The sequence below is a fragment of the Pteropus vampyrus genome, unplaced genomic scaffold (assembly GCF_000151845.1).
Source record: "Pteropus vampyrus isolate Shadow unplaced genomic scaffold, Pvam_2.0 Scaffold349, whole genome shotgun sequence".
Lineage (NCBI taxonomy): Eukaryota > Metazoa > Chordata > Mammalia > Chiroptera > Pteropodidae > Pteropus > Pteropus vampyrus.
Genome location: NW_011889130.1, coordinates 1,992,301 through 2,006,806, shown reverse-complemented (window position 1 = coordinate 2,006,806; position 14,506 = coordinate 1,992,301). Strand labels below are relative to the sequence as shown.

General features: G+C 34.7%; 2 protein-coding genes across 3 annotated transcripts in view; one reads left to right on the top strand and one right to left on the bottom strand.

Annotated features, from left to right (window-relative positions):
• The window catches only part of CENPP (centromere protein P), a 206,151-nt gene that overhangs the window by 71,554 nt on the left and 120,091 nt on the right, over window positions 1-14,506 (top strand). The gene's annotated exons all lie outside the window — the stretch shown is intronic.
• On the bottom strand, window positions 6,755-12,745 carry OMD (osteomodulin). The gene has a single exon (XM_023522565.1). The coding sequence runs from the start codon at window positions 9,474-9,476 to the stop codon at window positions 8,529-8,531; it is 948 nt and encodes a 315-aa protein (XP_023378333.1). The 5' UTR covers window positions 9,477-12,745; the 3' UTR covers window positions 6,755-8,528.

Here is a 14,506-nt window from a genome sequence, read left to right as displayed (position 1 = left end):
TTTTTTTCTCCTCTAAGCTAAAAATTCAATAAATGTGGATGTGGATAAATATTAAAAAATAGAAAATGAAAGAATACAGTTTATTCTCTTTTCTATTCAAAATTGGCTTTAGGTCCTTTCAAATTAAAGCTTGGATAAACTAAAACCTGAATACCCATGTTTTTATTTGAATGTGAATTATTTTAGATTTAGTTGTGATATTTTCTGGTTTAGGTTGATATAAATTGTCAATTTTATGGTTTTAAGGATATAATACAACTTTTAAAGTATTTGAAAATACCCAGTAATGAAACAGCATTATTTATTTGATTTATTTTTGCATTGTGTGGCAGGTTTAACAGGATGGGAACAAGTAAACTGGATAGATATTAAATGTCAGATTTAGAGAATCAGATTTGTAGTTTTACTAATGGTATACACATTTTGATACTTTGTACTACAAAAAATTATTGTGGGTTATATCTTTCTTTGAGAAGTTGTAACCAGTAAATACAATTTTATTGACGTTCATTCGAGTAAAATTTGATTGAGCACCTCTTCTCTGCCAGAACTACAGATAAAACATGTCCAGTCAAACAAAACTCAGTTTCTCCCCTCAAAGAACTTTTAGTCTGTAAATCAGCAGGAAAGGCAGCAAACAAACCACAGGATGCACAATGGGACCTGCTACACAGAAATGTGCAGGGTTCTATGATAGCTTGGGAGAGGGTGAGGCCACGAAGGCTTCGCCAAGCTGACTTATGTAGAGAAAATGGGTAAGGTGTGAGGGTGGTGGCAGAGGTTGAGATGTTCTAGGAAGGAAACCATCACATAGGTGGGGGATAGTAAATCATTGAGAAAATTTATATTAGTTGTATATGGCTGGAGATTGGAGGGAAGGAGAAAAGACGTGAGGGGCATATTAAGAGATCAGACAGGTGATTAGAAGTCAGATTAAGGAGAGTCTTTTATATCTTGCTAAAGTATCTGTAGCCAGTGAGAGACTACTGAGAGATTTTTTTAGTTAGCGAGTGACATGATCCTATTTTCATTTTAGAAGTATCCCACTAATGTTGTATTTTTGAAGAATACCACTACGTGTCTATTGTATTGGTGATTTATTACAACTTTAGTGGCTTAAAATAATATTTATTACCTCGCAGTTTCTGTGGGTCAGGAGTCCAGGCATGGTTTTGCGTGATTCTCTGTTTCAGGATCTTACCTGAAAGCTGCAATCAAGGCGTTGGCTGGGGCTGCACCTCCACTTCACGAATTGAGTAGGGTTAAGGATCCACGTGTGAGCCCACTTGTTTGTTGGCCACAACTCTGTACAGAAGGTGGGACTAAGGGCTTCAGTTATTTGTTGAATGTTGGTCAGAGGCCACCCTCAGTTCCTTCTAATGTGCCCTCTTCCATCAGGCAGCTTCTAACATGGCAGGTTGCTTCTTCACAGCTAGAGAGGGAAATAGTCTTCCAGCAAGATCGGCATTATAGTCTTTGTAGCGGTCATGCACACATAATCATATACATGCCATTACCTTTGCCATACTTTGTTGGTTAGAAGCAAGTTAGAGGTCACACCCATCCTGAAGGGGAAGTGACTACACAAGGCAAGATTCTAGAGATATTCAGAATTGCACTGGAAAATAAACCCACCTTTTTGCCCAGAGTTAGTCAAACTTTAAAGTTTGAGGACACGGTCTCCAAGACCATCTTCACTTCTTACATCACTGTAAGTTTGGGGGGATTCCCAAAACCACCCTCACATTTGATAATTTTTTAGAAGGACTCATGGAACACACTGATAGCCATTGTTTATTACAGGGGAAGGATACACCTAAATATCAGCCAAAAGAAGAAATGCCAGTCTGGGAGGGTTCCAAAGTGCAAAGCTTTCATTGTTCTCAGCATTGATTTGTGACAATACGCATTGTCAACCAGGGAAGCACTACCAAGTCTCACTGATCAGAGTCTTTATTGGGGCTTTATTACTTAGGCATGATTGATTGAATGTCCATGTAATTGACCTCAGCATCCAGGTTGACTGATACAGCATAACTTAATGCCCCTATCCTAAATCACATGATCTTTTCTGTTATGGCCAGTCCAACTTTAAGACGATCAAGTATGACCAGTCCCACCCTCAAATCTGGTGTGCTGACTCTAAAGAAGGATATAGATTACCTCCTAGAAGCTGAGAGCAAAATCCAGACCTCACCTTGGGGTTAAATTCTTTACTACACAGTTCTCAGTATAAAATATGATTGAAATTTAGGTTATTTTTTATTCCAGAAAGAAATATAGTATCCTAGTAGAAAGCTGTTTAGCTTTCATTGCACAGTAATAAAAGATGAAAGCTGTTTCAGGCTCAAGAGTGGGCATTTATCCAAAATTGAGAGTTTTCTCCGTGGAATTCTTTTTGGTGACTCTATCGCATTATCCTTGGTGTCTTTGTAGGGTTTTATATCTTTGAAGGTGTCCCATTGGGCTGTCGTTTCTCAGCAGTAGACAACTAAAAATGTATTGAATGGAATCGTGTTTTGAAAAGAAGGATTTTCTTGGAGGCGTATTTTTTTGCAGGAGGCTTAGTTTTACTGATAGAGAACATATAACTACCAAGTGGATTGAGTTTCAAAAAAAAACTACAACCAGAAGAGTCCTCAACCTTCTTTATAGGAAGTAGTATAATTTAAGAGTCAGAACACCTAAGCATTAGTTTTGTTCTGTCATTTACCTTCCCTGATCTTGGTCGAGTTAACTTCTTTACAGTTTATTTTTTTTATCTGTTGGACTAGAATCTAGTTCCTACAGAGTTTATCAACCTTAGCACTGCTGAAATATTGGACCAGGTAATTCTTTCTGCTAGGGACTGTCCTGTGCATTGTAGGACATTTAGCAGCATCCCTGCCCTCTGCCCACTAGATGCCAGTAACACTCCTCCACCAGTAATATCTCCTGCCTTGACAACCTAAATTGTCTCAAGACATTGCCAAATGTCCCCTACAGGACAAAATTGCCCTTATTGAGAATCACTGAGTTGCCAGATATTTATAGACTCCTTTAAATCCAATATTCTAGGATTTTTTGGAAAGTCTATGATTTGAATCTCCATTTTAAATCTTGTGCTTATGCCTAAAGTGAAGTCATTTGGTCAAATGAGATTAATATGAGAACCAAGTATTTCTCAGACTAAAGGGTGAAATTTAAAGGGAGGGAAATTATGACTCAATATAAGGAAGGGTTCATGTTAAAAATGTATTATGTTTGTGAGTTTAGTTTTTCTGAGTAGTACATAAATCTCCATATAGAAGATTCACAACCTAAATATGCAAAATAGTAACAGATATGTCCATGATTCTGTGATATTTACTTGCTAGACTAGTTATATTTATGTAGGAAATTGGAACATATTAGAAACTTCAGATTTTTAGCTGCTATGATTTAATTTTGTTTCCAGTTGCTGTTATATTTTACTTCCAAGATTAAAAAAAAAAATGGTTTTTGAATCAGGAAACCAAAGTTTTAGTTCTAGGCATCCTTGGGGTCATATGAATTCTCTGCAATAGTGACAGTATACAGAAGGGGCAAGGTTTATTTCTTCTATTTTTTCCCATGGTGTTGGTTAAGTGTGTTACATGATATGAATACATCTGCATTTTAGTTTAGTGGTACCAGCTTGAGGAATAAAGTCAAAATATATAGTAATATTTAAACACAAGGTAATCATTCTCGACTAGCATTATTGTGAGCAAATTTATGAAATATCCTTTATTTTTATTTTCTTTCTAAAAGCTAAATGCATGTTATGCTTTTGTGTTTGTTAATTAAGCTTGGGTTCATGATGTGATTTGGATTGTTAGTGGTTACAAACAGAATTCGGCCTAGCAGCTAATATAGCTAATACTTTGAAATGTAATGAGAAAATAGATGGGTTTTTATCTTTTTCTTTCCTGTTATAAATATCTGTTTTAATCTGTGCAATCTTGATGTGCTAGTTGATGAAGTACTTTATTCTTCACTTTTTCCTAGGGAAAGCATTGGAGATTATTTGTTTTGTTTTATTTTTAATGAGAAAAACATGGGGAGGGTATGAGTTCCTTAGGGCGTTTTCAAGTAACAAAATATGGTTGTTAACCTGCCTTCTCATTGGGCCCTGCAGCTGGAGTTCATTTGCATTGTGTTTGCATATACATGCCTTTGGAGGGAGGAGCTAGGGCAGAGTTTATCTCTTCTTCCTGATATACAGGAGTTTGACCTCACTCTGACCAGAGTGCCTTGTGAGGGGCTGGAGGAAACCCTGCTCTTCTCCCTGGCAGGCCGTCCAGAGGTGCTTTGGAAAGCTGAGCTATGAGATAGTGACTTGGAATATGTTTGTTGTGCATATATGATTTAAGCACCCTTCCCCCTCTCCCTAATGAAATCTTTAGTAAAGTCTCTCGTTCACTGTCTTTTATATGAGTAGAATCTTGGAAGGAATCTGAAAAGAATCTTGGAAAGAACCTGAAAAGTACTGACACTGTCCTGGGGCCTCTGAGAGAGATGTATGAAACACAGCTGACATCTGGAGAAGAAAATAGATGTAGCAGGTTGCTGGGCTAGACATGCTGAAATAATGATTCCTGCTTGTTGGATACCTGTGACTGTCATGGACTTTGTTAAAGCATTTATCTTTGTTATGCACACTAATTCTCTTTATCCTCATAGCATTTCCTATGAGAACCACCTTCCTTGTAGAAATAAAGGGAGGGTCCCAGGAGTTAAATAACTTAAAGTCATCTAGCTTAGTTAGACATATGAAGTCAGGCTTTGACCCAGGCACATCTGATTTCAAATTCCTTGTTTTGAATTGTTAAATTGTGCAATTTTATTTTTTTTGCTAAGGCTGTTCTTTGAGGATTAAATTGTATTTTCTTTAATCAGTTTAGGAGGAGGTAAAAATAAGCCCCCAATTTCTGAAAACTATAGGTTTTTTGTTTTTGTTTTTGTTTTTTACTGTACAAGAGATGAAATAAGTAATTGCCACATCTCTATATTAATCTTGCCCTGGGAGTGTGTTTTTTCCACTCTTGCCAGTCAGTTCCTACTCACACATCTTCCTTGAAGCCTTCAACTACTTCACCATACCTCCATCCAGAAGTTACATTTCTTTTCATAGCTAGTGCCACTTTAGCATTTTCTTTCTTTCTTCCTTGTGTTAGAATGAGTTGTTTGATCTTATTTTCTTTGTAAATTTTTTTAATAACAGTTTTATCGAGATAATTCACATCTTATACAATTCATCCTTTTTAAAGTGTACAATTCAATAGTTTTTGGTATTTTCAGACTTGTGCAGCCATCACCACAATCAATTATAGAATACTTTTATCACCCCAAAAAGAAATCCTCTACCCATTATCAGTCACTCACCACTTTCCCTCTATTTCCCTGTCCCCTAGCCCCAGGCAGCCAATAATGTCTTTGTCTCTATAGATTTGCCTGTTTTGGACATTTCATATAAAAGGGTTGATATAATATGTGGTCTATGACTAACTTTTCACTAGCATAATATTTTATGGTTCATCCATGTTGCAGCATGTATTATTACTTCATTCTTTCTTTTGGCTGAATAATATTCCATTGTGTGGATATACCACATTTTCTTTATAAGTCCATCAACTGATGGACATTTGGGTGCTTTCTGGCTGTTAATGGATCATGCTGCTGTGAACATTTGTGTCCATGTTTTTGTGTGAACATATGTGTTCACTTCTCTTGGGTATACACCTAGCAGTGGAGTTGCTATATCAAAGGTAACTGAAGAACTGCCAGGCTGCTTTCTAAAGCTGCTACACCATTTGATATCCCTACCATTGTTACATGAGGGTTCCACTTTTTCCATCTCCTTGCTAATACTCGTTATCTGTCTTTTTGATTATAGACAGCCTGTGAATGTGAAGGAGTACCCCATTGTGGCTTTGATTTACTTTCTGTAATGGCTCCTCATTCACTTAAATTATTCTGGGTAAGAAATAGTATTATCTCCTAAAACACCCATAGTATTTTGTACATATTAACTCATAATAGATGTATAAATTTATAACCCTAGTTTTAAAAATCAATAAAGGGTTAGGTGGTCCTTAAATTTTTTTTAATCTCTGTTGAAAGTGAGCTTTACCCACATCACTAGCATTTTGCTTGGACTTTACCCTCACACCTGTATCTTATGGTATCATAGATGCACATAGGAACTCTATTTCTTGACTTCTCATTGCTAAGTCCTACACACTAAGTGACTTGACGAACGTTAATTAAATGAATAAATCAAGGGTTGTCTGTGTTCATTCTGGATTGTTGCGCTTGTCCCTGAGGACAGGTGGGTGTCCTTTTTTTGCTAATAACCTCCTCAAAGTTATAAAGTGCATTCGAAGCTTCATTTTAAACTGTCATCTCCAGAAAAATAAAGACTCACCACTTGAAAACTGCTTCTAAAATATAATTTTACTTGTCTGGTCTTTGCATATTGTCCAAATTGTTATTGTTTGTTCTTTGAGTTCCCCATATAGGCAGCCCCAGATTTGTGCTTATTTTGTATTGAGGAATTCTATAAAATGTTAGCTTGGTAAATCAAGGAAGTTTATCACAGCAGTTAGATTATCTTCATTTATAAGGCATACTTAAAATACTTCAAAATAATAGATTAAATAATATGATTTTTAAGGTTTTAAACAAAATTTTAAATCCTGTCCAAGTTTTAAAGAAACTCTATTCAACTTTAATAATATGTAAATAAACATTGGCTGTTACACATATGTTTCTAACTAATTGTGCTGGAATAATAGAAGTGTTTAAAAATGTTGATAAACTTTCTTGAGCTAAAATTAACTTAACCTTATGAACAAAGCAGTTATTTATTAGGAAATCTTTATGTAACTAAAACAAGGAAAACTTTCTCTAGTGAATTTACAATAAAAAAAATATTTATCCCAGTTAAAATGGAACACAGTAAAGATTATTTTGGACAGTTTCTGAAATTTGCTAAATATAGATTAAGATGAAATAATTTGGTATTTTTTAGTTATCCAAACACAGAGTTTAAAATTTTGTTGCTTTGGCGCTCTGAGAGAAAAACAAGACTCTTTGATTTCGTGAATCTCCATGCCTTAGATCCTTAGTAGGATGGCCTCTTTTGAAAATCAAAAATATTCTATGCTCTAAAATCAAATATATTCTGGCTCTAGTAGGGCCTGGGGGATGTATGTCATGGTGATGAGATCGCAGATACCAGTATGAAAGCTTTTCTGGAGATCAGATTAAAGAAAATAATCTATTCCTTAAACAAATGCTGCCATTACATTAATGTGACCTCCTAGCATTTAAACTCTATCCTCATAGTAATTCAAAGCAAATAGCTTACAGTTCTCAGCTTCCAATGCTATTTATTTCATCATTCTTAGAAAAATTACTGTTAATAGAAGTAGCCTATTGACATTTTCTCAACATGATAAATTTTTTGTTAAAGTGTAGTTTTTGATTCCCACTTGTCATTCTAATTTATATTTCTAAAGACTTAAGTTCTAATCCTATGTAATGACGGAGATGTTATCAACAATTTACATTCAAGTACTTTATCTTATACTAAGACAATTCTAGATGTATTACTATGAGCTGTAAGATTTTGTGGAGTCATAAATGTATACCTATATAGTTTCTTGCCATTCTCGACTTCCATAATAGTGAGGGTCAACATTTTCTTCTGTTCCTTCTTGTTCTGGGCTTTCATGACGATCATCATGTTCTTCACTATCAGCATCATCTTGAAGTCTCCCTAAAACTTGGGTCTTCAGTTGTATTGTTTGACCATTAGTGCTTCTTTGTTCACCATAATAAATACTATGTATGTGGGGGAAGCAGAGGAAAATGTATGAGCTTATAGGCTCTTTTAGCTTATTTTGGTCCACACGAATGTATGTTAAATGATGGTAATATAATGGGTCAACAGATGGACACATCGCTGTAATATTGATATCTGAAAAATACAAATTAAAAATTAATCCTGCTATATTACATTCATAATCCTATATTGAATTTTATTAAAATCTTATATAGATATAGTTTTGTTAATTAGAATACTTAAAAGTAGAATTAGGTTTAATTATGTTTATAATAATTAAATAATAAAATGAGGGAAATGAAACTAAATGAATTTTATAGTGTCAAAATAAATGATGTCTTCATTGGCATTTAGTAATTGTTTAAGTAATAAAGTGAAAAATTCTTAGTAGATACAATCTCAAGTATAAAAAATGAAAAATCACTTATAGTCCCACTATTCAAAGTACTCATATTTCTTTATATATTCTACGGTACAATTTCTCAATGTTCAAGGTGATAAAATTTAATAGAAAAGTCTATAAACTTTATAGAATAGCTTTCTCTGGGGCCAATTTCTGCCATTTTCCTAGCCAGCTTTAAAGCAACCATTATCAGGAATGTGTAAAGCATAGATTTGTAAGAATTCATTATTTAAAAGATGAAAATACTATTCTTTGTCTTTAAAATATAATGAAATTTTACGTACTTTCAATTTCATTATTTTCTAGGTAGAGGTGTTCTAAATTTCTTGGGATATAGAATGCTTGCTTCAGTTTGTTGTGTCCAACATTGAGCTCTATAAGGTTGGAAAGATTAAAAATATTATACGGAATGTCTTGTAGTTGGTTGTGTGACATTCTTAGAGCATGAAGTTTTGGAAGTTCATTAAAGTAATTTTCTGGTATAGAAGAAATCGAATTATTTTCTAAAGACAGATACATAAGTGAAGAAGGCAAGCCAGGAGGCATTGATTCTAATCTGTTATTACATAAATTGAGCTGCATTAATTTTTCCATTTTAGCAAGATTTTTTTCTTGTAACATGGGATCATCAAGATGATTATAACAGAGGTCGAGCATGGTCAAATTTATTAGCCCATCCATGGCATTTGTCTGCAGTCTGGAGATCTCATTGTAACCAAGAAGAAGTCTTTCCAAAGACTTAGGAAGAGGAAAAGGAAATTCTTCTAAATTGTTATGCTGTAGGTGAAGTTGTACTAGATTTGACAACTTAGCAAACACACCATGCTCAATTTTTTGGGATTTAATTTTGTTGTGGCTGAGATTGATTTCTTTAAGATGAGTTGCATTGATGAATGAATCTGTATTCACAGCCTCAATTTCATTGAACTGGAGATAGACTTGCTGAATGTGTGCTGGAATATTTGGGATAGTCTGGAGTTTGCGATTATCACAGTACATTGATGATGGAAAGTTAGGTGGACAGAAGCATTCACTGGCACAGCCTAAAGGATGCTGATAAAAAGGTACTCCATAGTCTACATTTTGACGCAATTGAAATTCTGGTTGGTAGACATCATCTGGCTCTTCATCATAATCTTCATCCCATTGATAATTTTCATATTGGCAATATACTTTGACTCCAAGAAAGAAGAAAAAGACACATACTGTACTTAAAAAACCCATATTTTCTTTTGTCCTAGTGCAAGGAAAAAGGAAATATAAAAGTGAATGAAGCTTAGAATAATTCTTGTATAAACTGCCAATTATATAAAACACATCTATATCGGTATTGAAATATATGAAAGAATGTCCAGAATGAATGGGCCATGCTTAAGCCAAAATTAATGTTTAAGTACCAGTAAGGAAGTTTTTTCTTTTTAAAGTCACATATTGCATTGAATCAAACAAATAACCATCTTGTAGGAGAATCTCAGTTTGTCTTGCTTACTGTAGATTTGCAATGATAGTATGATCTCAACTCCAAAGCTGGTGTTTCCTCCACTCTAAATGCTGAGTGTTCTCACGGACTGCTTGCTCCCTCAGTGATGGCCACTACCGATGAGAGGAGAGACCCTTTGTTTTAGTTAGAGATCATTTATCTAGGAGATTCTTTCTTAATATTAACCAAAAATTTTCCACTGCAACTTCTGTTTGCTGATGCTCTTTTTTGCCCTTTGGAAAACATGAAACATTTCCTTTTATGTGAGAGCTTGAGATATTAAAAATAGCTATCATGTTTCCTACTTGTGTTTTCTGTCCAAGCCTAACCATGACTTCAGTTTTTCCCTATGAAACAGTTTCCAAAATCCAATTATTTTATCTCTGAGTCTACATGAATGACTTAAAATCCGAAAATATGATATTTACATTCTACCAAGTTTTAGTTTCTAATAGGTTATTCTTTGAATTTTTTATTACCTTCCTAGCTTCCTTCTTTCTACTAACATTTTTGAGTTAAATTCTACATATATGGATATTAAAAACACTCTGTTCTGTCTCCCAGGAGTTTAAGTCTAGTGGAAAATCAGAGAAATGTATAATGCAGTGGACGGGAGTGTGTGAGAAGTAGGACTGTAAAGGAGTGAGTGCTCAACTTGAGAAAGACAGACAATTAACACTTTTGCTGAAACTTGAAGTTGTAGTGAATGGTGGATTGCGTAAATGAAGAGCCCGAAAACCTTCATTTCATCCTGTCACTTATGATGGTCAAGTCACTTACCATATCTGCCTCTTGCCTCATCAATAAATTGAGATTTATAATTGCTTGCCTGCTTATCCCACCTGGTAGTTGTTAGGGTCATATGAGATGTGCATGTGAATGTGCTTTGCAAATTGGAAAGTGAACCAGATGGAGTAAGTATGTTATTTAGGAAATGGTTAAAAAAGAAGCAGCGACATACTGCTTTTATTCTGAGTTCATTTTTCTCCGTCCTTCTCATCCAGGGTTTCATGAGAAAATTAGTGTTCTAACACATCATTGTATATAATGAAATGATTTATCTCCTATTTATCTAGAATGGTACTAGGTACTTTTCATCATTGAGATAATTGAGAAAATAGTTACTTACATCATTTTCTCTGATAGAACTTCATTTTAGAAAGGCTGCTGTAGACTCAAACATCTCAGTTTCTTCTTCCTCGTCAGACACTAGAACTTGGTAGAATGTAAATACTGTGTATATTTGGGCTTTTAAGTAGTTATTTAAGTAGAGTCAGAGGCCCTTGATCTTTTCCCTTCAGTTATATTTCCTCCAGTCTTCCTCACCATTCCTGCACCCACAGCGTGGGCCTTATCATCATTACTGGTGCTGCAGCCCTTTCACACTCTGACCAGTATCATCTTTCTTCATAATTTGCTCCATATAGAAACTCTTAACTGCAAAAATTCTTCAATTTATTGGTACCTAAAATATATTGATCTTACTATTTTTTTAGTGCCTTTTATCTATACTTCCCAGTACACTCAGTTCTTTCTTACCAACCTAGATCCCATTGTGTATCACTGTTGTCACTCCTTTGCACATGCCCTAAAAGCTTTCTGGCCCCTTATACTCTCATACTCTTCTGGTAAACTCCAGCTCTGGTTCAGTTCTCCACCTACTCTCGGACTGACTCAGGCACCTGAATATGACAAAAGAAACCCAGGACCATGCCAACTGGTTTCATTTTAAATTCATGACTTCTTAAGTACTGCCTGATAACATCTGCTTAATCCATTCTTTTCCCTTTCTCCTAGACAAAACTCTAAAACCTCATTCCCCATTGGTTTTGCATGATGACCTTGCTTCCTATTTTTACCAAGAAAATGAGATCAAACAATCATTTACTTTTATATGTTTTCTTAAATTTAGTCTTATCCCTACCTATAGAAATAGCAATGGTTTGATCTTTTTAAACAATCTGTCATTTTGAAACTCATAGTTTTCTATTGTAAATCTAAATAGACTCCATCCATTGTCTCTTCTATCTATGGGAATCATGGATGATGTGATATTTGAATAAGACTTTGAAAGAATATTAGGGTGCTCATAAAGGGAGAGAAGAGGGTTTTCAGATATAAGAGATGAGCAAAAATATATAAGCAACAAAGGACGGGATGTTTGGGAACTGGTGGCTAACTGTTGAAGGAGCAAAGTAAAACTGTTAGAGGCAATCTGGACCAGAATCTGGAGGGCCTGAATTCTGACCTAAGGAACTTACACTCTGGTAATGAATACCTAATTTAATTCATTAATACAGTTGAGCCGTGATCTTCTCATGGCAGTGTTTGTGTATGAAGTAGGAAAGAGTTCTAGAGGAGGAAATGTGAAGGAGTGTGGTCTTATTCCAGAGGGTAGTTAGTATTCAGTGCTGGCTGAACCAGATGGAAGGCCAGGAAGCTCCCAGTGGGTCTCTTTGGGAGTGCTTTTTCATCTGCTGTAGTTAGTGACCTATACTAAATGTGTATATGAACATAGTTAAGAAAGCATCTTATAACTGTTAATAGTTTAGTTTGGTTGAGTTACTTCAGTTAATGCTTGTCTTGAATTATTTCTAGGGATGAGGCACTGTGCTTGGTGGGAAACATAGAAATAAAGAAGATGTGAAGGCATGGTCCCTTCTGTAAAGAGCATACAGTTTAGTGGATGAGAAAGGCACAACACAGTAAACCATATTCTCAGGCAAAGAAAATATGGTTTACAGCAGTAACACCAATGCTGTGGGAGTCAGTGGCTTAACCCTGCTTAGAGGAGACAGAGAAGTCTTTAGAGGCATCATTTAACCCAGACGTTGGGAAGTTATCAGGAATGGGTATAGAGCATTCTATACATTTTATTCACTAGTTGATAATTTATGTATTAGATTTATAGTATTTTATTATACTCATTATAGTATAGGGTATTAACTTTTTGAAATATTGTCATACTTCATGTTAGTCTTACTGCATCATGGAGTTGGGGTTCTGTAAGGTTGCCATGTCCCAGAAAGATGAAAGTGGAAGCAGAGGCAGAGATATGTAGCTGCATGGGATCAGGCCATGTAGGGGGTCTTGGAAGCTTACTGTTATGCAGTTGAACTTTGAAAAGAATGTTGCTCATCAGAATTCTGGATTTATCCTTGTGTTAAAAACATTAGAAATCATTAATTAGTAATTTTATATTTGAGAATTCAAGTCACGACTCTGTTGTTTAATAATTATGAGAAATTATTGGGGAAAAAAGAGACCTAGATGATACTTTCGATCCTATACTTAATTGCTTACCTTTGACTTAGAATCAAGACCTCATGATGGGGCCTCCCTGGAAATAAAGGAATTCTTAGTGCTGTCTGCTTTTGGTCTTCTTGACAATCTAAGAAAAAAGGTTTTTCTTCTAAATCTGAACTAATCATCATTGTCCTCATCCCTTGAGGATTATGGCCCTTTATCTCTGCCCTGTCCCAGTCCCAGTCCCTTTTGAATATTAGTGCAGCTTTCTGCTCTGAAATCCATCCCATTTCTGTCCATGTATTCATTATTTTCTATTCCTGTTGCTCTTACCTTCACCCCTGATAATTTTCACTGTTATGAAGATATCATTTCTTTATATCCAAATTTTCATTTAACTAATCTCTTCCCAGCCAAATATTTGCTAAGCATATTTTTATTATTTCTAACCTTTCATGTTTTACAATTTATGCCTTTTTCCCTAAAGGATAACTCATAGCAAAATAGTATAACTCACCGTCAATCATCTCATTTCCTGACTTCTAATTTTTGACAGTATCAAGTACAATGCTTGGTGTATAAATGCTCAAAAGTTTGTTGACTGAATGATTGAATTAATAATTTATAGATTCCATCTTGTTAACTACTAAATGCCTAGATTTCTAGGCATTAGTAGTGATAATTACTACTAATGTAATTACTACTAATGTAATTAGTAGTAATTATCACTACTAATGCCTGGAAATCTAGGCATTTATTTCACTACAGTGATTTCTTTAAATGAACAGTCACAGAGAACATGGTTGTTCTCTTTTCTTTTTAATATTTCTCCATCACAATATACTATATCCTTCACTTTCCTATTATATTATGTAGTAGAAAAATAACAAATGTGAAAAAGAAAGTTAAAGCGAAGTAAAATACAAGTTACCAGTTTTAAAAAATTATCTCAATGTGAATTTTTCATATTATAGCTATAAAAGTTTCTATGTCATAACATTTCCCCTACTTGGAAAAAAGCATTTGCGTTTTCATCAGGAAATTCATTTTATTATTTTAAAGACTTAATTGTTTTATTGGTAGCCACAGAAACTAAAATATAAGAAACCAAGTATTAGTATATGGTTCTGAATTTTTTCCAAAGCAGTTTTAAATTTAATTCTGTAAAATTAGTGTGCATCCCTGTTACACCCAGTGCCTATGGAAGTAAGACTCTTTTGCTATTAAAAATATGAAAGTCTCAAAATTATTTTAAGCCATAATGCATTTAAATTTTAACTGAAACTCAAGAAACTAGACCCTTCAGTACTAGATAGAGCACTCATAGCTTCTCTTTGAGAAACAGGCAAATGAAAACAAAAACATTCTAATATCAGCTATTTGGTCAAAGTGGAAAATTTTGAGAAAATTTCTAGTGAAATTTATACAAATACCCATTTTCCTTACTACCGGAATCTCTAGCACTGCTCAGATGTATGGTTCAAAGGCATTTGCCAATTTTTTATCTTTTAAAGTAGACAGAGAGAGA

Coding starts and splice junctions, on each gene's coding strand:
- OMD (XM_023522565.1), bottom strand. CDS start 9,476: ATGGGTTTTTTAAGTACAGTATGTGTCTTTTTCTTCTTTCTTGGAGTC.